Here is a 27,126-nt window from a genome sequence, read left to right on the forward strand (position 1 = left end):
CTATATTCTCTCCAATCTAGCTCAGTGCTGGGGCATTGTTTATAAAAACACAATCTTTTTGGTCTAAAAGTATCTGAGCGATCTCATGGCGTCACACCTGCTTATACGTCTTATGCGTGGCGTGACGACGGCATCACGTCGGCATCGCGATACTGTCACACCGGGGCATACGACATACGCATGGCGTCACGATGGCGTCATACCGGCGTCTCGCCGCCGTCAAGCCAGCTCAGACTAGTGTCATGCAGCCCTCACATCGGCATCATGTCGGCGTCACACCAGCGTTACGTCGGCATTGTGTATAGTATATGTCGTACATACGGCCTGTAAATTATAGAACTTGATGAAAAATTGGTAGGATACGCCAAAACGTAGTCGTACCAGCCAAAATAATAATAATAATTAGTACTTTATGCAGATGTGTGTGCATCTGTGTATTGCCTACCATGTAAATGCGGAAAAATTTGCATGCAATATAAATAATTGGCTGACTGACGTTAAGTGTAGGTCTTCATCCAGAACAGCACTCGAGTGAAAGTTAATTAAAATGTCACAACGTACCCTGTACTCAAAACAATATCTGAATTATTTATCAGTCATTCGCTGTTGTCCCACTGCTCTTTGGCAATTTCCTCTCCATTCCGCACCTGTATTCTGTGGTTAGAGGATTAGGGTAGAGGTATAGAGGAAAAACGTCTTGCAGTATCCTCTGCTTCCATCTACATTAAAATATTCCACTGAAGTCGCGTTTCTGCAGTTCTCATACTCGCATACATTTCCACCAAGTCGGTGATTGTTAAAAAGGAATTGACTATTATAGGATATGTGATTGTACTGTTTCTCCCGGCGTATTTGTTGATCGAACAGTCCACAGGTGTACTGCTGGATCACAGTGTCCAACGAGCATAATATTTCGGAGATCAGGCACGTCGCCATCGTCAGGTGTGCTGACGAACCGAGCTCATGAGGGCTCGCGGCCCAAGGAATCGCAATGGACAGACCACTCTCGCCTGTCGTCACGAATTTGTATATGGAGTACTTCGAGGAGGAAGCCGTGTTGTCGTCCCAATCGAAACGCACGTGTTCTTTTCCCTTATGTGGATGACACGTTCGCCATCTGACCATATGAAAGGCACATGGGAAGAAAACGTACTCTGACCTATATTTTCCTGCAGACAGCTGCCACCACCCACAACAGAGGAATGGGGTACTAAAACCACTAGTACACAGGGCGCGCACCATTTCAGACGTAGGGAATCTGCCCCGGGGGCTGGAACATCTCAGAACTGTATTCCGAAAAAACGGATACCCAGAAGGGCATATTAGGCGCGCTCTCCTCCCTACCACGACAGTACAATTTGTGGAGACAGAAGAAGCCTCGGAGAAAGAGGCAGCCACTGCCTTTATACCGTACACTGGCGCAGTATCGGGAAAATCTGACGCATATTGAAGAAGCTGAGAAATTCCCCACTAGAATAAGACAACAGACTGCACAGGATACCTCCCGAATTACCGTGAAAATTATTATCCCATCGCTTTTAAACTCTGCAAAAAAAGGTTGTTACGCCGCAATCGTACGTCCCTTAATCCATTAAACGGTCTCAATTCCAACATTTTTCTGCCAGTACTCTAATGTATGGCTGTTTACAGCTATTGCGGCTGGGAAAAGCGCTAACTTCCCAGCGGTTCTCTTTGCTAACAAGAGCAAAAGAGTCATGATGGTATTTTGACGAAAAATGTGTTTCTCCTGCTGCTTTAACGTATCACCTGCATAGCGACATAGGCATGGTTTACACAAAAAAGTACTTAATCAATAATTTTAGCTATTTTTCTTATACATAATACATTAACCGGGATTATGGATCTATTACTCTATTACTCCAGTAGCCAAAATTATTGACTAGGTATTTTTTTGTGTAAACCAATGCCTTTATCAGGTAGAGGCATATGCTGGACTGGGGAAAAATGTAATTAAGTCTTTATTATAATATGTAAATGCTCTTGACCATTCACTGTGCAGCAAAGTCCAGGATATTTGTTCAGCTGTAGGATGTCGTCTAAAATAGCCAGTAATGAACTGCATAGCAACCTGAACATAAATATCACTACAATGTCGTTGGGAACATCAACTACAGTAAAAAAAATAGTTTGTTATAACAACTACCTAAGCATGTGAAAATTATTGTAGGGTGGAGGCAAATAAGAACAATTTTTTGTAGAAATGTTTTTCACACATAATCATTCAGTTATAAAGTTTTGTCCAAATAATTCTTTTATACATATACTACACAGATAGTCCAGTTCGTACCATGAATACTGCACTATGTCACCAACACACACTCTGTCAATCAAAACATCAAAGTCACTGTGAGATGCTAGGCCTACGTTCGCACACTTAGAGACATTTGCAGTCAAAATAGTACTTATTGGTGAATAGCACTATTCTGCTAGCACTTAGTTGAGTCTCAGCCTGCAGTAGCTGCCGGTGTGGCTCTACTGCAACATAGTCGAATGACACCAGGTCGGGAAGACATCCTGTGGACAGCAACTACTGCTACTGCTGTGGTTCAGCCAACAGCTTCCGCGTGTCCTCGTCTATAATAACAACAACAACAATAAACCTAAGTATAAATGTTATTAATTTGTTAAAAAAGATCAGAGACTCTTTAAAATACACACACATGGAAGTAGTGTAACGTTAGTGCCATGTTGAAGTGCTGTGACACGTGTATAAAAAATAATCATACTGTTACAGCAAAAAGATTTGACTAATACTTACTGCTAGCCTTCTTCTTCCAAACTGATCGCTGCTGCTGTCGGTGCTTCATATTGGACGTACATGCAGATAATAAATGACAGCACTCACACAAGTGAACTATAAAATTAAAATTGCTGAGAATACATGTCATTGGCCACTCTGTGTTTTCGCAAAATGCATAACGCCAGTGCCCGCAGGCATGAGGGGGAGGGGAGTTCTGGGAATAATGTGATTGCCTCAGCACTGGATGCTGGCGACAGCGATTCCAGGAAAACAGATAATGATATCAGCAATCCCAGGAATGTTGATGCTGAGTTCAGCAACGCCGGCCAGTGTGGCCGAGCGGTTCTAAGCGCTTCAGTCTGGAACCGTGCGACTGTTACGGTCGCAGGTTCGAATCCTGCCTCGGGCATGGATGTGTGTCATGTCCTTAGGTTAGTTAGGTTTCAGTAGTTCTGATGACCTCAGATGTTAAGTCCCATAGTGCTCAGAGCCATTTGAACCATTTCCTAAGTTCAGCAACTTTTGGTCCAGTGATACTCTACTATCGTTTACATACCACCGACATCGCTATTCCAAATTATGATGTATATAGAGCTCTATCTATAAAATCTTCTTCTGCTCTGTAACTGAAAATGATGTGCCGCCCGCGGTGGCGGAGCGGTTCTAGCACTTAAGTCTGGAACCGCGCGAACGTTACGGTCGCAGGTTCGAATCCTGCCTCTGGCATGGATGTGTGTGATGTCCTTAGGTTAGTTAAGTTCAAGTAGTTCTAAGTTCTAGGGGTCTGATGACATCAGATGTTAAGTCCCATAGTGCTCAGAGCCATTTTTTGAAAATGGTGTTCCTAAGTGCGGGTGATCAACGTGAGGACCGTTCACAACAATAATTGCAGGAACGGAGCAAACTTCTACTTCTGAAGAGAAAACATTTTAATGGGCGAGGAATACGAACAATTAAACGAAGTGGCTTGTTGTTTGCCAAGCAAAGTGCTGCAGGTTTGCGGTATGCCTTATTTCGCCCTCCCTTGTAACAGAAAGCGACGGAAATACCTACGCCTGAGCGGAAATATATCATTTCCCCTGTAGAGCAGTAATAAGGGAGCGGAGATTTGTAATTGGCGGAGGTGGGAGTGGAAGGGGGGGAGGGGGGACGCACGAGGTAGAGGTAAATTTTTGGAAACACTCCAGGAGATGAGTGGGAGAGCGCGATCGGGCGATCTCAGGGCGGTTTGGCGCGGCGTGGGGCGATATGCCACACGGCGGCCGTGGCAGCGATGGCGGGCAACGCAGGTGGGCTTGACGCAACCCCGCAGCGTCATCTCAGACGTGAATTAAAGTTTTAATTTGTGTCCCGGGGCCCAGGCTGGGATCGATGCGGCGGCGTGGGGCGCAGATTAGAAAGGAAACACGCCGCCAGTGGGCAGAATTAGCCGGGCGTTTCAGCGGAGCAGCGGCGCCGCCGCCGGCACACGCGCTGCCAAGGAAACTCTCAGAACAATTTCGGTAAACATTTTTGGAAACAGTGATCAATAGAGTATTATATTTTAACTAAAGTTCAGTCTTGGTCACAACACTTACGTCTCAATAACATAGGTGACCGGTTTCGGTTATATTTATATAACCATCTTCAGACTCATGGCTTCCTTGAAGGATGGTAGGAGGAGCTCTCTTCAGCTGCTACGAAGTCAACTGATCAGATGACTTCGTAGCAGCTGAGGAGAGCTCCTCCTACCATCCTCCAAGGTTCTAATGGTTCAAATGTCTCTGAGCACTATGGGACTTAACATCTATGGTCATCAGTCCCCTAGAACTTAGAACTACGTAAGCCGGCCGCGGTGGCCGTGCGGTTCTAGGCGCTTCAGTCCGGAACCGCGGGACAGCTACGGTCGCAGGTTCGAATCCTGCCTCGGGCATGGATGTGTGTGATGTCCTTAGGTTCGTTAGGTTTAAGTAATTCTAAGTTCTAGGGGACTGATGACCTAAGATGTTAAGTCCCATAGTCCTCAGAGCCATTTGAACCATTTTTAGAACTACGTAAACCTAACTAACCTAAGGACATCACACAACGCCCAGTCATCACGAGGCAGAGAAACTCCAAGGAAGCCATGGGTCTGAAGATGGTTATATAAATATAACCGAAACCGGTCACCTATGTTATTGAGACGTAAGTGTTGTGATCAAGACTGAACTTTAGTTAAAATATCTCAGAAGAACGCCCTGCGCCCCTGCTTGTCGTTTCGTAACTGTCCGCTACTTTTGCTGTCGCTTTCTGTGCTGACAATAAGGCAAAAAAAGTAGTGTTATCACATGATATACCAGTTTCCGCCATTCTTATCCAAGTTTCCTAATTGAGGGTGTTAGGACGATTTCAGTAAATATCAGTTTAAACCGCAAACCAAGTGAATATTGAATGCCTGCAATGACACTAAATCCAGAAAGAATGATGTGTTGTGTGATCGTAACATAACACTCGAACTGCGATTCTATAACTGCAAATCACGTCACATCTAGGCGATTTCCAGACGCGTCACTTTGCAGCAAGATTTTTAGTAATACGGTATATCTACATCAAGAAGCTTTTATCACGTGTCATTATTAAACGTATGGCGTCAAATAGCATTACATCCACACCAATTCTCTAAAATTAAGAGTCCTGCACGTAAAGTAATGGGACTGACAGTGTTCTTAACGCAACAAAATATGTTACCCGTTTTCAGCTAGTAAAATTCGTTTCACTGTCAAATAACAAAATATACCAAACACTGTTAATATTTGTTCTAGATACACAATCTGGTTGCAACATTTGATGTGAAAGCACTCTACATAGCGGCGACTAAACCGTTGACTTCTGTTTACAGATCCAGAAGTTCCGAAATTTTCACTGCGATTTCAGTGACTAATAGAAGATTATACATATGACATACGTAACTGTGAGCATACTTGGTATAAACTTAACGATCTATGCTTTACACGCAATAGAGTATAATGGGTATGAAAACAAAATTAGTGCTTACAGCAATTAAGTATAAAAAAGTAGCGATTTGTATTTATCCATTTGCGTCTATGTGAAAGAAACTAATCCTCGTCTTTTATACCCGCATTGCTTTTGTTTTACAGTGGTCTTCAAGGGGACCAATAAATTTCAGTTTTAATGCAACTGGAGTACGAGAAGGTACTTTTGTATGTAGGAACGTCACTGGCTTAATATGTTATGTATCTACATTAACAGTTAGGATTCAATTCCGTAAGGTAAATATTAATCTTTGTGAACGTATAAAATGTAGACTGACAATATGTAGGAATATAGTAACATAATTAATATGTTATTAATGCAACAGGAAATTATTACACTATGTGATAGCTCAAAACAACATCTAACACTCGCTGCTTGAAACTACAGTTGTGTGCAGTGTGCTACTAATATGAAACGACTGAATATTTTACAAAATAACAGATCCGAATTATTTTGTTTCATATAAACAGTTCGAGCACTAAAAAGCACTCTACCAATTAACAGACTCCTGCATGGAATAGGATTGCCTGATTGTCTTTCCCATATTTAAACGTAAAGTAACATGCAGGTGTGCACATTGCAGTTGACTGAAGCCGCTTGTAAAAAATAAGTAGTTATCAGCAGGTCTTGGGGGTGGAACTGCGACATTTATTAAGTAAATTCGAAGTTTAAAGGGCTTATCGTAACTACGTAAATACACTATGCGTTCAAAAGTATCCGGACACCCACAAAAAACAGACTTTTTTCATATTAGGTGCATTCTGCTGCCAGGTACTCCATATCAGTGACATCAGTAGTCATTAGACATCGTGAAAGAGCAGAATGGAGCGCTCCGCGGAACTCAACGGACTTCGAACGTGGTCAGGTGATTGGCTGTCACTTGTGTCATACGTCTGTACGCGAGATTTCCACACTCCAAAACATCCCTATGTCCACTGCTTTCGATGTGATAGTGAAGTGGAGACGTGAAGGGACACGTACAGCACAAAAGCGTACAGGTCGACCTCGTCTGTTGACTGACAGAGACCGCCGACAGTTGAAGAGGGTCGTAATGTGTAATAGGCGGACATCTATCCAGACCATCACAGAGGTATTCCAACCTACATCAGGATCCACTGCAAATACTGTGACAGGCGGGAGGTGAGAAAACTTGGATTTCATGGTCGATCTTTTCTGCTTCAGAGCAAGTTCAAATTTAATCGAATGGTTTGGAACGATCCCTAATCGTTCCACCCTCGAGAAAACGTTAAGTAGGATTGCAGCCTGGTATCCCCTTAGTGAATGGTTACATCGGTCGTTGGAAGGGGGGCTGGAGGGGAAGACGCCAGTAATGTCACAGGTTGTCAAGAACGTCGCCTTGTTGCACACTGCACGGCAAACTGACATTTTTCATGGAAAAATGTCTCAAACTGAACGCTTCAAGGCAAGGGGTGACTTTATCACATCCTTTATGAGAACTTCTGGGATCTTTTGGTGTTTATTCAGATCAACGGTGTGTACTCAATGTTTTCCATGGCCACACTTAAGAAAACCGCGTGATTTCAACGCATGGCGTGTGTTTCTCCGCCGCAGAAGCGTCAAGAGCGGGGATGATACGTGGTTCATTGGAAATGTGACGACCTTTCCATGGTGTGCCATGCCCACGGTGGAGTTGAGCAGAATTGTGGTGAAATGTAGTACCAATGTGACGTTAATCCATCAACTTCTGAACTGTTTTTTGGTATGTATGTATGTACTAATATCTTGATGTTTGAAGCGTCCCTGAGCCCGAGAGTGACGTGGCAGGGAGCCACGACTTTGCACCATTAGAAAGGTTATAGGCAAACTTCGAACTTCTGGGTCCTACGGAAGAAACTGACAAGCTTTGAAAAGGCAGCGCTTTAATTTTCTTGCACAGTGTATGTTACGGTGGTTAATTCTGTGACGGTTGGCCAGCTGTACCAATACGGCTGTTTATATAATATAAATATATCGATATTATTCCAGAAATGTATCGATACGTTTGGCTACTTGTTTTTCGCCAATATATCGATACAGGAATGGCAATATTTTAATTTCATATTATTTTTTCGCAATTTTCGATAAAGATTTGAAATTGTTCTTTTGAAATTGTAGTAGAACATAACTTTACTTTCACTGTGTGAAGGATTTTTACTACTTTTTGAGCTTTCATCACGTTCAGTCTTACTGTTTGAATGTGTGTAGCAAGTATAGTTGGCACAAAGTAGAAGCGTAAATGGAATAACAGGATTCTTGATGTGAAGAAATAGTACACCAGTTGCGGTGAAAACAATTTTTAACGCATCTAGTGTGTTATACCTTCACATCGGCACTCTTCAAAAACTGTTGCAGAAAATTATGAGCAAAAATCTAAATGACAAAGTTCGCCTTTGCTATGGGCGGAGACGTATGAGGTCAAATGCTGCTCAATAATAATAAATCAAGTACTTGAATATGCAGCTCTAAAATTGGCAGTCTATTTAGAATGGGCAACCGATGTTTTTATAGGCCGGTACGTCGATATTTTCTGCGTCGATACATCGTGCATCGATATTTTTCCATATGTCGAGGACCGGTAATGATAATTTTAAACTATCGATATATCGGATTACTGATATTTTTAAAAGTATCAGCCAACTTGATGGGCAGCGCTGCTGTTGCTAGAAGTAGCCGACTAATGTGAAATTTTCGTTATCACACTAACTATGAACGTATAATAGTAGTAACTTTACCTGGTCATAGAAAGGATATGGTCTACTGAGTGCAGATTAATAACTTGTAAAATGTTCCTATGAGTCTGTACCATATTGCCAAAATAAAGAATTTTAAATATGCGTTACGAAAATACGGTAAACTAGCAGAGTTCGTGATCAAGTTGCGGGAAATAAGATGCTGTTTTCACAACCTGCACGTGGACAGCAGTGCACAATGGGCAATCTAGAGCTCTGGCCAGAGAGTATAAAACATAACGCCTATACGGGACACGGTTTTGCGAATGTGTTCAGTGTGGGATGCACCTCAATAAATAATTCTACTGTAAGCACAAAACCCTGAGCTGGCCAATCAAAAGAAAGATCCCTCCAGGGTGAATTTTGCAGATTCCAGGAAGAAAACAGAGGCATCCATATACGGGGTGAGTCACCTAACGTTACCGCTGGATACATTTCGTAAACGACATCAAATACTGACGAACCGATTCCACAGACCAAACGTGAGGAGAGGGGCTAGTGTAATTGTTTAATACAAAACATACAAAAAGGCACGGAAGTATGTTTTTTAACACAAACCTACTTTTTTTTAAATGGAACCACGTCAGTTTTGTTAGCACATTTGAACATATAAACAAATACGTAATCAGTGCCGTTTGTTCCATTGTGAAATGTTAATTACATCCGGAGATATTGTAACCTAAAGTTGACGCCTGAAACCTCCAACGTTCAGTTGCGTGTTGTAAAAAACACGGGCCACGGTCGGCGAGCAGCATCTGCAGGGACATGTTGACGATGACGACCGTGTTTACGAGTGTGGCTGTAGTGCACTGTTGTGGTTTGGTCTAGCTGTCGCAGTGTCCGCATGTAGCGCTTGCTGCTATTGTTATTCTGCATTCGTCTCCGCACGCAGACCAATTGTAGTACACCGTGTTACCAGACGTCTGTGGTAGTGTAGTGTTGTAGGAACTGTGACCATGGTGTATTCGAACTCTGAAAAGGCGGAGATGATACTCATCTGAGGCGAGTGTCGACGAAATGCAGCTGAAACCTGCAGGGTGTATGCAGAACGGTACCCGGACAGAGAGCATCCAACGTGCCGCACATTGCAAAACATCTACCGACAACTGTATGGAACAGGTATGGTCGTAGCAAGCAAACGGGTCCGTAACAGGACCTCCACAAGAGAAGCGGGTGCAGTTGGTGTGTTAGCTGCTGTTGCCATGAACCCACACATGAGTACACGGGACATTGCGAGAGCCGGTGGACTGAGTCAAAGTAGTGTCATGCGCATACTGCATCATCACCGCTTTCACCCGTTTCATGTGTCGCTACATCAGCAATTACATGGTGATGACTTTAATCATCGAGTGAAATTCTGTCAATGGGCATTAAAAGAGAATGCGTTGCAGTCCTACCTGTTTACCGATGAAGCGGGTTTCACAAACCACGGGGCAGTGAATCTACGGAACATGCATTACTGGTCCGTGGACAATCCTCGCTGGCTCAGACAGGTAGAGCGACAGCGACCGTGGACTGTAAATGTATGGTGCGGAATCATTGGCGACCACCTCATTGGTCCTCACTTCATTGCAGGGGCCCAAACAGCTGCAACATACATCGCGTTTCTACAGAATGATCTGCCAACGTTGCTCGAAAATGTTCCACTGGAAACGAGTCGACGTATGTGGTATCAGCATGATGGTGCACCTGCACATTCCGCAATTAACACTAGGCTGACCCTTGACAGGATGTTCGACGGGCGTTTTATAGGACGTGGAGGACGCATAAATTGGCCAGCCCGTTCTCCTGATCTTGCACCTCTGGACTTATTTCTGTGGGGTACGTTAAAGGAGAATGTGTACCGTGATGTGCCTACAACCCCAGAGGATATGAAACAACGTATTGTGGTAGCCTGCGGCGACATTACACCAGATGTACTGCGGCGTGTACGGCATTCATTACGCCAGAGATTGCAATTATGTGCAGCAAATGATGGCCACCACATGGAACATCTATTGGCCTGACATGTCGGGACACACTCTATTCCACTCCGTAATTGAAAACGGAAACCACGTGTGTACGTGTACCTCACCCCTCATGGTAATGTACATGTCCGTCAGTCAAAAAGACCAATAAAAAGGTGTTAGCATGTGGACGTAATGTGCTGTTCCAGTCTCTTCTGTACCTAAGGTCCATCACCGTTCCCTTTGGATCCCTACGTAATTCGGTGCTCTCCGATACACACGATCGAACAGCGGAGGATGATGATGATGATGTTTGGTTTGTGGGGCGCTCAACTGCGTGGTTATCAGCGCCCGTACAAGTACCCAATCTTTGCTCAGTCCAATTTCGCCACTGGCCTGGATGATGATGAAATGATGAGGACAACACAAACACCCAGTCATCTCGAGGCAGGTGAAAATCCCTGACCCCGCTGGGAATCGAACCCGGGAACAGCGGAGGAGTGGTGCTCAAGCGTCAACTTTAGGTTACAATATCTCCGGATGTAATTAACATGTTACAATGCAACAAACAGCACTGATTGCGTATTTGTTTATATGTTCTGATGTGCTAACAAAACTAACGTGGTTCCATTTTAAAAAACGTAGGTTTGTGTTAAAAAACATACTTCCGTGCATTTTTGTATGGTTTGTATTAACCAATTACACTAGCCACTCTCCTCACGTTCGGTCTGTGGAATCGATTCGTCAGTATTTGATGTGGTTTACGAAATATATCCAGCGGTAATGTTAGGTGACTCACCCTGTATATCCTTTTTGTGGGACATGCTGGTGCCACCCCTGACGTGGGATACTCTGACTTCTATGAGTGATTCGCTCATACCTTTTGGTCATAAGTAATGACTGCAAGTCAGGGTCGTTACTGATAGAAGCCTGATCAAGTCCAGACTGGCCGTAGTCACACACATAACATGGCTGCCAATCGTTTTGGATGTGGAATAGTTGATAAAAGTGATAAAATTTAGCAAATAGGTGACTAGCTTGATTTAAGAGTTGACGATATGCATTTCAAAAATAACACAACTGATTTGAAGGAAAAATATACCCTGCCAAAAAGCCCGGTTAAGATCATAATGAATCGTTTAAAATAAGAAGAAATCAATTGTTTAACATTTATTGTAATGTCAATCAAATAAAGTTTGTTCGAACTTATTTTACCCGTTTCTTACTGCGTAAGGGGAATACTGCACGGATACTGATAATAAATGCATGAGATTGGATGTGGTATGGCTACGTTTTTCTTATAATTACATACGCTGTGTACGGATTACAAACTTTCTATCATTATTACAAACTTTCTATCATTATTAATAAACATTTTAAATCATAAATCATTTATTGAACATAAAATAAAAATAATACTCCAGTTGCATAGAAAATTACATTGGAGTAAATAACATTTTTAATTCTTTTATTTTTCGATAAATAATGTTACTAAAGCATTTTTTATTCTATGAGCTGTAGACTGGAGAGTATCTGCACCTTTTTTCTCATTCTAAACTTATTTCTGGACCTGAAGAGCGCCTGTTAACATGACCTCGGAGAGTCTTTCTTCTTGAAAGTCTTTCATTAGCTTCAGAGGTCAGCTTATCAGCTGCCATAAGTTTTTCCTGTCGGGCTTGGCAGCACTTAGATGGGTCACCGTCCGGGTCCACCGAGTGTTGTTGGCAAGCGGGTTGCACTCAGCCCTTGTGAGGCCAGTTGAGGAACCACCTGACTGAGGCATAGTGACACCGGTCACGAAAACTGACAACAGCCAGGAGAGAGGTGTGCTGACCACATGCCCCTCCGTGTCAGAATCCGGTGAGGACTAAGGGGTTAGGATGACACGGCACCGGTCGGTACCTTTGGCCCTTCAACACCTGTTCGGATGGTGTTTGTTTTGGTTTATTTCTTCACTTGATGAACTCTCCTTCTCCTCTGCAAGTTTTGTTGACTTTCTTATTCCCGAGCTGCTCCTTTTTCTTCTTCACGTTTTTGTTTTTCCCTTTCCCTTTCTTCTTATAGGTAGTTCTGATTTTTCTTTTCTATGCACACTGTACCAAAGAAACAAGCGCATTTGTCTTAAGTACATATTTTGCTTTGTCGTCATATAATTTCATTGTACCTTCTACTGTCATAATTACACTGAGAGTGATGCCTGGTCTCTGTGAGATATCTTCTTGATGAAGCAAAAAGAAAAGAAAAGAGAGAAAGTGAGAGAGAGAGAGAGAGAGAGAGACAGAGACAGAGAGAGAAAAGAAACCTTGCAAACTAAGCATTTCAGTGAGACAGAGCTAGAGCTGCTTTCACCACTTTATTTGTCTGAGGATATATTTGTTCTTCTGTCATACATTTCTTATGACGAACTGGTTCCAATAACTGTCAATTGGAGTATGTGTTGACTTGAACTTACACTGGTTCCCAACTGGAGATTCTTCCATTCATCCACTAGCTTATCACAATGAACATCCAGCAGTAAGTCTTTTGCGTTGCTTACAATATTACTGACACTTTCTACTGATGTTCTGTTACATAGACGAAGGCATGGAAATGCTGTAGATTCCTTGACCGAATCCAAATTTGCATCACCACTTTTCTTGCAGATCAGTTTCTTTTACTCTCTCTCTCTCTCTCTCTCTCTCTCACACACACACACACACACACACACACACACACACACACACACATACACTTTCTCTCTCTTGCTCTGCTAGCATACTATCCAAATAATTTTAGCATGCAGAAAAAGTGACTAAAAGTGATTTCTAAAAATAAAATGTAACTAAAGGCACGGAAAGAAAAGTGACTACATGTGACTAAAGTTACCTGTTGGCATCACTGCGCATAGCAGTCATCGCCTGGAGGTGCTAGCTGGTCACTCACACAGTGCCCAACCCATGGTTCGGCCGACCTCACCAATTGATTGGTCGATACCCAGGCAGTAAAGCAGTAAGGCAATAGAGCAAAATCTCCTTATAAATTTTCTGTTTATCTCAGTCATTAATGAATAACACTGAGAAAAGTGGCTGTGCCATTATTATTAATGAAATGGGCGTATCAATATTTTGTAATCGTGGAAATTAGGAATCACTTGCTCTTTTATTTCTGTACTTTCGAGTAAGGTATTAATTGTGTAACATACAACTAGCATCCATTTATCTGTGGTTCAAAATAGAAAATTTTGTAAGTATAAAAGTAATTATAATATTCCGTGATACCATTTCTGCAGCTCGAGCACATAATTCTTTAAATTATATTTATATATTTATTTTTATTACGAACGCCACACTGAAGTGTAATAGTTTAATTAGTCTGTCTGACTGTAGTTTTCAAGACTTGGCTGAATTATTTGAATTAACAAATGAAATGTAAGTAACATAAATCAATTCCCCAAGTTGGTTAATATAACAAAACCAACAAATCATGCTATGAATGTTGGAATCTGAAGTAATATTATTATGCATCTGCGTTTATCTAACAATAAGTAAAAGTTCACCCTCCATAAGCACAACGACACCACTAAGATAATTGCTAATGCAGGAGCTGTAAACCAAATGAAGTTCAGAGCTATCTCATAATGGGAGTTAGTATCTCAATATACGAAGTACAATATTAGCAAATCATCGCGACTATCGTTTATTCTTTTTGTCACACTGTCAATTTGTTTTTAACGCATTAGTGATGTAGTTGTACCTGCACACAGAGACTTGCAGCAACGAGAGAATGTGAGCTAGCAGCCAAGCAGCAGGGAGTGGGACCACATATAATATTTTGTGCTTCCATAGCACAAGTTCACATAAGGACCGATACAACTAAACATGGTGCAATGCTAACTAATATGTGTTTTCAGTTTTCGTCTACAAACGTGTTTCATATGTAATGACGATGTACAAAGTTCAAAAATGAAAAAAGATAAATGGTTAATCAACACATAATTAGATAGTCTGTCAATTTAAAGAAGATTGGCACAGCCTCCCAACAAAATTTGAATTCACGTTAAATGGGCATATTTTCAATGAACCTCCACAAGTAACGAACAAATAGTGACCGTATACGTAGCGCGTTTTTCTGCGTCTTAGTGCGCCCAGCCTACCCGCCTTGGAGGCACGAGAGATTGCTTCCATACGGCACCACGGTGAGAGTAAACCTTTATTCGGGGATTCCGCTTTCTCCCAGAAGTACACAAGTTGCAGGCGACAGCGGAGCCTCGCAGAGCTGCGCAGCCCGAGGCGCGCGCTCACCTCTGCGCCTGACAGAGTACAACGAGGCAATTATGCAAACACGGCCGCCACGGGTCACCACCTCCCCTCGCAATTCCAATCTGCCAACTTCAGAATGAAAAATATCCCGCATATTTCCGGTGTGCTCCGCCCGCACACATAAAGTCTTTTCCTTGTGCGGGCTTCGGACCGCCGCGCCGGGGCCGGCCGCCGCCGCTGTCGCAGGGGCGGCCTTCACAGCAAGGGAGCTCCGCAGAGACAGAGAGAGAGAGAAAAAAAAAGAGGAAAAATAATGCATTAATAACCACTTGCACGAAATTGGAATTCCGTGTCGGTCTGCCGCGGGACCGGCCACTTTTAATATAACGGACATCAGGGGTCTGGCCTCTACAAGCGAGCGTCGCAGAGGCGAACGTCTGGACGGGGTCCGCACTACACCGCTACAGTAGAGGAAACGTTTCTCGCTCAGTGCGACCACTGCACTCAAGTGAAAGATTGTCTCTGTCTGACTCAATCGGTGTGTAACTTACCTTGGCATATGTGCACTATGTCTCTTTTATTTCTCAAACTAAAAACATATTCTTCTTCTATCTGAAGATTTTGCACGTCAGTGATTATTACTGCGGTCCCTGTTCACAGATATTATAATTTTCAAACCGTGCACGTCTTTTCCTTTTCGAGTCTAAGTTTACTTGCCGGTTTGGCCTGTTTAGCGGATCGCTTAAGTTCAAGTTACCCTTCCACTCCCAATTTGCCAATTATTCATTTCCAGTGGTTGACTTAGATTACGCAACGGTACACAATAGGGCCATTAACCAATATCTCTCGTTATGTTAATATTCATACACAAAAGATAATCAGGTTTCCTACCAGTGACAATCATTTCAGCTCTTTATCCCTTGGACTGTTTTTTATTATGTTTGCCGTAATTATCTCTGAAGAAAATCTTGTACATGTAACATCAGCCCGTAAGATTAAAAACTTTACTCTCGAGACATCTATGAAAGAGCTTATTTTATTTAATCCCAATCGGCACTTTCCGTAGGAGTTACTTAAAACATCTTGGCCATTCTTATTCACTCTTGCTGGAGTAGTGACATTAGATGTTTTAATAACGTCTTCAATACACTATAGTTCATCATAACTGGTGAAATAACATTTCGTCGAGACCATATGAAAAATCCAAGCGTTTTCTAAGAAATAAAGACTTTGACTTAGCAGCAACTTTCAATTCAAGACTGTATGGTGTCTGTTTAAAATGTTGACATCTCATGAATGTTTCGTTAGAGGTCAGCGTGAACACGAACTGTGTGGGCACGAATCCCCCGATTTGGTATAGAAGATCACACTTTCAGAGTCACCTAACACAGTTGAAGCAATGCACCTTTCACTGTGTCGTAACACTCTGTTTCCTGTAATTATTGGCAGATCAAATGAACCATATAACTCAAAAATAATACACAGAAGCAGGAAATCTCTACAGCTGTCTGTGATGATAACTAGCTTCTCACGAGATAATACTGAAATCTGTGACAGAATAGCATCTTCAGGCTATCAGCATAAATACGACACATTGGGCAATAACAAATACAAAAGACAAGCTAAGTTCGTGTAGCAAGATGACAATAGCGGACACCAACAACGTTTCTAAGTAGCTGATTGTTATTGGACTGTTGTATGTAAATTTCGCAGTTCTGTTGAAAGCGTTACAAACAAAGAATGGAAGTGTTTGCCTAGGAAGACTATGATGTGTCTTGTGCTCCAACAATCCGGATAAATATGTTTTATTGTTTTCCTAACTTGCATAAGGTAATACTTACGATTACAGGAGCAAAGTCATTTCACTTTGTCTAACTTTAGGAACAGCTTCATCTTGAAAGATTTTGTTACAGATGGAAATACATTCCCATGATGAAGTGTTATTAGTTATTTTTAACTGCCCCAAGCCTAATGATCTCATTAGCTTATTAGTGAGGGCTGCAGCCGATGGATCGATGTCTAAGAGCCTCAGTTAAGTAACTGTTTCGGTATTAGTTGCAGTCATTTCGATAAATAACGAAAAATGTAAATCAGATGAATACACAGGAATTCATTCTTGCTTTTACCACCATTCTAGTTCACAGTTTTACCAGAGCTTCGTGTGGTATATAGAATAATCGTTTGATAAAAATGGATACTCCTCATTGGATTTCTAGCACTGGAATAATTACGATGAATTTACAATAATGAAATGACAGAGAGATTATCGGAACACAGCATCAACTGCAAAGCGCCAGTCTGGCGGTCACTATAACCACTGAGAACGCTCGTTTGATGCGACCGACCGATAAACAGATCTGCTTCTGAGAACAACTTAGGCCACACACCGTTTCCGTGCAAAGTATGTTTGAGCTAACTAGCCTAGGAAGCAGAGGCGCGAGAGGGCTGCGTTAATTTCAGTGCACGCTTGCGCCGGGTAATGCGACCGGTTCTGGAGTCTTGGAGGGTCGACGGTTGCCCACAGAGGCCAGTGGGCGCCTAATTTGCCATCGGCTGAGTCAGCGCTAGCTCTGCGCCCGCTGCAGCCGGGATTACAGAATGCCAGCCGCCAATTAAGGGGCTTTGGTGGCGGGAAACATTCTGACGTCGCAGCAAGAGCCGTCTCCAGTAGGCTTGAACGGTTCGTAGCGGGTGAGCAGAGCGTCACTTGCCTGCATTACCTCTTCTGAATTTTAAATCTATTTTCGCTTTCAAAATATATCAATTTCCTTTCACAGAATAGCCTTCTGATGAAACATCATTTATCAATAGATAAAGATCAAGCTATTTAAATAAACCGTAGGTGGAAACTAACGAACGAGTGTGATAACTGGACAGTGTGATGAAGAGTGCAGCAGAATTCACAAATTAAGTGAGGATCTTTTTCTATAGCCTCTTTTTGTATAGCCCTTGTTCAAAAGCTCTGTCGATATTTACGATATTTAGCAATGTGTAGATATAAAAAAAAAACGTTTCAAATGGCTCTGAGCACTATGGGACTTAACTTCTGAGGTCATCAGTCCCCTGGAACTTAGAACTACTTAAACCTAACTAACCTAAGGACATCACACAACAGCCATACCTGAGGCAGGATTCGAACCTGCGACTGTAGCGGTCGCGCGGTTCCAGACTGTACCGCCTACAACCACTCGGCCACCCCGGCTGGCTGTGTACTCGTAGATATCAAATTAGAATCATGATAGTACTTTAAGTGTTGAATTAATTAGGTAACACTGCCTCAACTATACTTTCAATTATTGAAACATTCTTATAATGAGAATGTAACGTTTTTTAATTCCCCAGAGAAGCTTTCACCTAAGTTAAAGAGGCACAGCAGAAGCTGGTAACAACGGTTTATGTAAAATGGAGGGGAGAGAAATGGAAGGGAAGGGAAGAAACTAATGATCGGCCAACATTCCCACCTAACGCTACCTACGAGTGTCTGCAGCCCCCGTCTATGTTCTCCATGCTCGCCAATTTTAGATTTCCGTTAGAGGCCGAAATTATATGTGAATTCGCACAGAAGTTTGTTGATTCATTGCCCATCGAGGTGAATTCATTATACCAACGAGTGGGGTCTGTCATGGCCGAAGGAAAAGACACCATGCATTCATACGAGTATAAACAATGGTCTACGTTCCGTTTCACATTCAGCGTATCTAGCTGTAAAATCATTTTTCACATATAAACACAGTCTTCGCTGATGAAAAGGAATAATTTCCTTCTTTCTCCGTAGACCTGTTGAGTGGAGTACGTTAAAAAGTTTTGAAACAATTTGTAAATATTTTTTCATCTAATTTCGAATGTCTGGATCTATGGTCGAAACATCGCACCTTCAGCATCATTAACCTCTTTCAACATGTACTCTTACTCCTGTCTAGTGTTCACAGACTTACGAAGGGAATCCAAAAATTCGTTGCAGCTAAAATTAACAGTTATCCATATCCTACGGATAATTTTTCCATACATAGTCAGGCCTGATCAGCACCGAATACGCACACGTAAGGAGACACAAGTTTTGTCCAACAACTGTGTGGCTATTGCTTAATATATTCCCTTAGAATTTCACCTAGTTTTCTGAAGCAAGTATCCTTTACAGTTTTATTTTATTTTTAGTAGATTTCACAGAATTATATCAATGTGAACACCGCCAGTGGACAGTATAAGCGTGGAAATCCCTTGCCAAGCATAGTGAGTGGCAGCATATGTTGGTACACCCCTATGGGAGGAATGAATATGTCGGAAACCACACATAAGCAGGTGGTGGAGGTATTATTGAGTGGTAGATGTTTACAAGAGAACAAACAGGGGACCTTTCATGTGTACCATCGTCTGTGGCCGGAAAACGATAGTCACGGTTCCGATTGTGTGCATCAGTTGGTCAGCTTGCAGCAACCCACAGGTAACCCGTACCTTCAGCGGTACAGCGCGCACCCATAAGAACGAGAGGGGCCTTAGCTACTAAGTAGGTGTTTCTAATTCTGTTGCTAGAACGATATCGACGACATCCGAGCATGGGGCCCATATCCAGCCATATGCAACGTAAAATTAGACGCTTTCAGCACTTCAGTTGGTATAATGGACGATAGATTCATTTAGGTGTGACTGTTGCCTAAGGTCGAGTATTCACATCTGCATTTCCCTAATCCCTCCCCTCCCTCCCTCCTCCCCCCTTTCTCCGTCTTGTTCAAAAAAGAAACATATTAGCGAAGGTGTCATTTGCTACTGAAGAAGTAAAAAATAATTCTATTTTATTTTCAGAGTATGTATATCTTATTTTCTTGTGGTAACTGTCATCTTGGAAGAACATGGTCTCGAGACACATGAAGAACTCACTCAAAGCATCTTGCAAACGTGCCGTGCTTCGCTTGCAGTTCATCGCTGTTCTTTATGCATTAAATACCGCACATACATAAAACCTATCAGATATCACATAGCTACCTGTCAAATCCGTAGACGTTGGAGATTGTTTTCTTCAAAGACTAAACTTTAAAGCTGTGACGTCTGAGTAGTTGCGTATCACAGCACATACACTCAGGTGAAAAAAGAAAAAAAAATGGCTCTGAGCACTATGGGACTGAACTTCTTTGGTCATCAGTCCACTAGAACTTAGAACTACTTAAACCTAACTAACCTAAGGAATCACGCACATCCATGCCCGAGGCAGGATTCGAACCTGCGACCGTAGCGGTCGCGCGGTTCCAGACTGTAGCGCCTAGAACCGCATGGCCACTGGGCTGGCGACAAAAGTCAAGGAATACCTCCTAATATCGCGTCGGACCTCTTTCTGCTCGGCTTAGTGCAGCAGCTCGACGTGCCTGGACTCAACAAGTCGTTGGTGGCCCCCGCAGGAATACTGATCCACAGTGCCTCTCAGGCTGTCCAACATCGCGAAAGTGTTGCCGGTGCAAAATTTTGTGCACGAATTGATCTCTCGATTATGCCTCATAAATATTCGCTGGGACTCATGTCGGGCGACCTGGGAGGCAAATCATTCGTTCGAAAAGTCCAGAATGTTCTTCAAACCGATCGCGAACAGCTGTGTCTCGCTGACGTGGCACATTGTTATCCACAAAAATTCTGTCGTTGTTCGAGAGTGATTGCAAATCGTCTCCAAGTAGCCGAACACAACCATTTCCAGTCAATGATCGGTTCAGTTGTACCGGAGGACCCAGTCCCCACACCATTATAGAGCGACCATCAACTTGCACGGCGTCTTGTTGACAACTTGCGTCCCTAGCTTCGTGGGGTCTTCGTCACACTCGAATCCTATCGTCAGCCTTTAACAACTGAAATCGGTACTCATTTCGCCGGGAGACAGATTTCCAGTCGTCTATGGTCACATGGACAGAAGAAGGGCTGCAGGCGATGTCGTGCTATTAGGAAAGCGATGTTATGTTGTGTTATGTTATGTTATCCGGGAACCTAGAAACGACGGAGAGGCGCCGTCCCCGCTGCAGCCGCAGTGGTCCGCAACCCCACGACTAGTACCGCAGTCCACCCCTCCGCCACCCCACACCGAACCCAGGGTTATTGTGCGGTTCGGCCCCCGGTGGAACCCCCAGGGAACGTCTCACACCAGACGAGTGTAACCCCTATGTTTGCGTGGTAGAGTAATGCTGGTGTACGCGTACGTGGACAGCTTGTTTGCGCAGCAATCGCTGACATAGTGTAGCTTAGGCGGAATAAAGGGAACCAGCCCGCATTCGCCGAGGCAGATGGAAAACCGCCTAAAAATCATCCACAGACTGTCGGGCTCACCGGACCTCGACAGTAATCCGCCGGTCGGATTCGTGCAGGGGACCGGCACTCCTTCCCGTGCGGAAAACCGTGCGTTAGACCGCACGCCCAACCGGGCGGGCTAGCAAAGCGATACTCGTCGGTCGTCTGCTGCCAAAGCCCTCTAGCGCCAAATTTCACCTCACTGTCCTAGCGGATACGTTCGCCGTACGACTCACACCGATTTATAATGTTACTTCAAGCAGTGTTGCTTGTCTGTTAGCACTGACACCATTACGCAAACTTCTTCGAAATTGACTGCCAACTATGTTCATACTAGCTCAGAAAGAAATATGCATTGGGCACGCTTCCAAGGATTCTCTGTTGAACGATATCATAGGTTTACTTCCCAACGCACAGAAAGAAGCTTCGACAGGAAAAAAAAGACTAGAATGTTTCGGTTTCGGCACTAGCATCGTGGCACAGTGCAGCGACGCTGGCGGCTGCGGGGACCGCAGAGCGCGCCGGCGCGCCGCAGCGCAAGTGACCAGCGAGCGCGGCGCCGTCACTTGGCGGGCGGGTCGCGTTTCGGTGACACGGCGGGCCGGCGTGGCGTGCAGTCGCGACCGCGGACGCGAGGCGTCGGCGTCGGCGGCGGCGGCGGCGGTGCCTGGCACGGCGCACGGCTGTAATTACAGGCGGCGCTAGGCACGGCCGCGGCGTCGCGTGTCGCCGCCCTCATTACGTGTCCTACCGCCCCCGCCGCCGCCGCCAGCCCCTCTAATTGATCCCCGGCCAGCGCCGTCTATCGGACGCCCGCCTCCTTGGCACGCACCTGCCTTGCCCTTGGTATACTCCACCAGACGTTAAGGGCACGGAGACTTACTGGAGGCACCCCCTTCGATTCTAGTTTGCATGTATACATCTGTTGTCTCATTTTACACTCAGAATCGCATCAAGAAGAAAATGGGACAGTGCATAAGGAGAGTTTTAGATTTTGTGGCTGATATTATCAAGCCTTGCTAAAATCCAAGAGGAAAGAAAACGCTCCCATGTAGCACTCACGCTTGCATTCAGTTATGTGTAGAATGGTGTTCTTGTTGTTGTTGTGGTCTTCAGTCCTGAGACTGGTTTGATGCAGCTCTCCATGCTACTCTATCCTGTGCAAGCTTCTTCATCTCCCAGTATCTACTGCAACCTACATCCTTCTGAATCTGCTTAGTGTATTCATCTCTTGGTCTCCCTCTACGATTTTTACCCTCCACGCTGCCCTCCAATACTAAATTGGTGATCCCTTGATGCCTCAGAACATGTCCTACCAACCGATCACTTCTTCTAGTCAAGTTCTGCCACAAGCTCCTCTTCTCCCCAATTCTATTCAATACCTCCTCATTAGTTATGTGATCTGCCCATATAATCTTCAACATTCTTCTGTAGCACCACATTTCGAAAGCTTCTATTCTCTTCATGTCCAAACTATTTATCGTCCATGTTTCACTTCCATACATGGCTACACTCCATACAAATACTTTCAGAAACGAATTCCTGACGCTTAAATCTATACTCGATGTTAACAAATTCCTCTTCGTCAGAATCGCTTTCCTTGCCATTGCCAGTCTACATTTTATATCCTCTCTACTTCGACCATCGTTAGTTATTTTGCTCCCAAAATAGCAAAACTCCTTTACTACTTTAAGTGTTTCATTTCCTAATCTAATTCCCTCCGCATCACCCGATTTAATTCGAGTGCATTCCATTATCCTCGTTTTGCTTTTGTTGATGTTCATCTTATATCTTCCTTTCAAGACACTATCCATTCTGTTCAACTGCTCTTGCAGGTCCTTTGCTGTCTCTGACACAATTACAATGTCATCGGCGTACCTCAAAGTTTTTATTTCTTCTCCATGGATTTTAATTCCTACTCCAAATTTTTCTTTTGTTTCCTTTACTGCTTGCTCAATATACAGATTGAATAACATCGGGGATAGGCTACAACACTGTCTCACTCCCATCCCAACCACTGCTTCCCTTTCATGCCCCTCGACTCTTATAACTGCCATGTGGTTTCTGTACAAATTGTAAATAGCCTTTCGCTCTCTGTATTTTACTCCTGCCACCTTCAGAATGATAAGAAGCCATATAGTCTCTCTCTCTCTCACACACAGACATGCATAATAATTCCCAGTGAATTTGATCTATTATCGCAAGTTGTAGAACGTCTTATAAATGGTGTGTGTCGATATCGGCATATAATACGAACGCAACATATGCCCAAATATTGATTGTTTCCATCGAGCTGCATACGAACAGAAGCACCTTCGCCATTTTTGTACTTCTGGCTGTTGCTGAACTGAAGCAGGTATGACGCCGTATGAATTTTAATCCGAAAATTTGCCCCACAAATCACACATGGATTTCATGTACTTCCTTTTTCCTATTTTGTTTCCTCCCTGTTTTGTAGAATAATGCACTTACATCTAAATCAATTTATACATTAAGTCGAGTTGAACTAGAATACAAAACTGGTGAGCTTTGACACACAAGGACAAACAGAACGATTGCGGCGATGAAACGCTATAGCAGGACATGGTTTGACGTCAGATGCATTTTTTTTGTGAATATTGCCTGCCCAAAAGCATACTGTTTTCATCCCTTTTCTATCAACAAATTTAAATTCTAGTGTTAAAATGCGCCAACTGTTTGTTGACTATTCAAAACGCCTAAATACTGGTGGTTAATTCTTCGGTAGGATGATCTTTCGCCCTTTCCATAGCAGCGAGGTGCCTGTTGAGTGCTTAATATTCTCTACCTTTCCCTGAATGCCAATTCGTTTGAAGACCTAGAAATATTAATTGGTGCAGCCCTAGCTCTTATGCCAAGGAAAAAGGGCGCAACGGAAATCTAACTTCCGGACTTCAGATTGAACGATCAGGGATTTAATGTCACTAAATGCTTTCTAGTAAATCTCCCTTACACTATACATCAGGTCATTCATCACAGGAGAAAGGATGGCGTTGGGGGTATGCACACTGGTTCAAAGTTTAACGAATTAGATTGAATTTAAGAGGACTTTTATTTACAAACTGGAGCGTACTTTTGAACGGCGTTAAACATGCAACACATGTAAAACACAGACACTATGGTTCCGTAACAATAAACAGTATTAATCAGTTTTATTCAGAGATGATTGGCTGGGTCACGGTATGCATCTTGGATGCACGTACATTCACGCGCAAGGTCTCGGATATTCACAGAATTACCGAAGTTACAACGCGCGATCTAAAAGTTTCCGTTCGAGAGTCGTACAGTCCAGAAGCGAGATGCAAATCAGGCATAACCGCCGTGAGCATTTAGGTAACCATCCCATCGACTCGCCAGATAGAAGATACACGTTTGGTAAAACACCGCATCCTGCTGCCTGAAGTACTCCTTCACTGCCTGCTACACATCCTCGTCCGACGCGAAACGTCGATCCTTCAAAGCTTTTTTTAAGGCAGCAAAGGCGTGATAATAGCATAGGGAGAGATTAGCACTATAGGGCGGGTGCTCGAGTTTCTCCCACTTGAGTTTCATAACTTCTGCGTTACGACCATTGCAACATGGGGACGTGCGTTATCGTGAAGCAGCAACACTCCTTGTCACATTTTACCTGAACTTTTCGCCTTAATTGCACGCCGTAATTTCTCCAGCGTTGCGCAGTATTGTTCCCCACTAATAGAGACACCAGGTTTAAATGAAGTTGGCCTCCCAGATAGACCAGCGTCTTGTGTCGAATCGCGACAAGCATGAAACACGGCGTACCATTCCACAACTGTGGTTTCCTGCCCCATTCACATTCTTCATCCTCCGATGGATGTCTACCGACGTTTGTCCTTCGGTAACCAAGAAAAGAATAACAGTACGTTGGTCCTGTTTGGACGCATTTGGTAATATCGTCGCCATAGTTCACGTTCCCGCACTTACGACACGCACGTCGGATAGACACGAAAAATGCCACCGTGATACATTACTGCACGTCGGTGCTTATACGAGTACACCCACATCCCAGTCGCGGCACATGTAATATACGCTGCAACAGTGCCCTCAAATGGGAATTTCTTAATCGCCGCTTATAACAGTCGCCATTTTCTCTCAAATGTTGAGTCGAAAAAATTGGCTTGCGCGTAGCAGCGGAGAGGAATCATGGAACGTAATTAGAATCACGATGCAGCAAGTGGGTCGTGACTGGGAAAAGAGTAATTTCTCCCCCATCTGAATTTAGTTGCATAATTGCAAAATTATCACCCACAAGAACCCCATAGTGTCTCTAACAAGAGACTTTAAAGTTACATAAAGTTCTCTACAAGATACCTCTGAAGTAATTCTCATCCAAAACAATCGCTTAAGTGCGCAGAGATGCGAGAAATCACAGTCACCAGTACAGCAAGTCGTCTGGGACTCGACTCTTCTGTGACCCAGTAACTTCTGCCTAAAAACCAATCTGCCTCGGCTGCATGCAAAGAGGCCTAAAAACCTGGAGGGGGTGAACTGACCATTTAACAGAACGAATTCTTTCGGCCGCGCGTGATTAGCCGAGCGGTATGAGGCGCTGCAGTCATGGACTATGCGGCTGGGCCCCGCGGAGGTTCGAGTCCTCCCTCGGGCATGGGTGTGTCTGTTTGCCCTTAGGATAATTTAGGTTAAGTAGTGTGTAAGCTTAGGGACTGATGACCTTAGCAGTTAAGTCCCATAAGATTTCACACACATTTGAACATTTGAATTCTTTCGTGGTACTATACGTCTCTTCCAATCAGAAGACAGCGCAGACGACGCCTACTTACACTTTCTCAAAAATTTTCCATCAGTTCAACGTCTGTAATTTGAACGAAAGTGTCACTCACGCGTGGCTCTAAAAAAGAGCGTCGACCGCACAGGCGCCCATTACGAAAATCAGCGAAGGCAACGGGCCGACGCTCCTCCTCAGTGGCTAAAACTCTTATGCTGTTTCTAGGATTCTGCCACAAAGCTAAAACAAGAAAGTGCACCTGAATTCACCTACTTTCATGCGTCTGCAATAACACCCTCATTCATTTAATCCAGCAGTCTCCCTTTTATAGGACAGCTGGTAATTCCGTACCATCGTAATCTTCTTCTCTGTCACGTAAAAGTATGAGACCATACAGGCGGAGAAATTTGATAAAACCACAGTGTTATAAAACTACAAAATTATATGGAAAGTGGACTTCCACCTTTCAACATAAGAAAAGTTCTATACATTTCCAAAGCAAAAGAAGAAGAAATTTGGTATTTCAGATAGGTTTAAAAATTAACTGGAGAAAAGGTACGAAATTCTCTAAGAAAATTTAGCCAAAAACAGCCACACGTGATTGCGACGTATCATAATTCATTTATTATTAGTTCACTTGATTTTTAAAGTGAATGTGACTGAAGGGTTGACTGTAAGCATCAGAGCTGTACGGGTAGTATATGAGGGGGTCGGAAAGAGAGGGGTATAAGAACACTTCTTGTAGTTTTAAGAAAACTGAAGTTAAAGTTCACAATGTTGCAGAGTTATATTGAGATTTCAAAACTGAAATTCAAATTTTTTGCGCATATTAGACATAACAACACTATGTAGAATTTTCTGTTCGGATGTTGGAATAACAGGTTAATATAAATAATCAGTTTCATATCACAATTCATAAAATTCAGTACGCACTTGTATCGCTTTGTGTCCACAATATTGTGTATTAAGAATAATGTTATTATGCTCACTGAATATTATCAAATCAGTTTACTAAACCTGCTGTTTAGGGCTATAACAAAATATTAATTAATGCTAGATGAGCACCATACTCTTTGTGAATTGGACTAGTGAAACATAATATGAAAGAATATTAATTAAAGCGTTATTCAGTTACTGAAAATATTTCTCACCACCTGGATCACTCCCCTCTACTCATGTATCATAAGAAGTTTATTTAGATAATATAAACATAAAAAATCAGTATAACTGTACACGAAAGTAACTGTTTCGTGGCCTCTTGTAACTAGTTTTATTTTAGTGCACCATGGAACAGCACAGAGTTGGATTTCACTTGTATCGCTTTGTCACAACAATTTTACATGCCTCACCTTGCTCTAGATGTACTTCCTCATTTTTCTGGAAAATGTCACTTCTACCTTCATAAACTGTTAGTTAC

General features: G+C 43.1%; 1 protein-coding gene across 1 annotated transcript in view; it reads left to right on the forward strand.

Moving 5' to 3' along the window:
• The window catches only part of LOC126152714 (mucin-19-like), a 401,377-nt gene that overhangs the window by 48,515 nt on the left and 325,736 nt on the right, over nucleotides 1-27,126 (forward strand). The window contains exon 6 of the mRNA XM_049916057.1: nucleotides 21,365-21,632. Coding sequence (XP_049772014.1) covers nucleotides 21,365-21,632 — 268 coding nt within the window. The remainder of the gene's footprint in view (nucleotides 1-21,364; nucleotides 21,633-27,126) is intronic.

The sequence above is a fragment of the Schistocerca cancellata genome, chromosome 1, assembly GCF_023864275.1.
Source record: "Schistocerca cancellata isolate TAMUIC-IGC-003103 chromosome 1, iqSchCanc2.1, whole genome shotgun sequence".
NCBI classification, from domain to species: domain Eukaryota; kingdom Metazoa; phylum Arthropoda; class Insecta; order Orthoptera; family Acrididae; genus Schistocerca; species Schistocerca cancellata.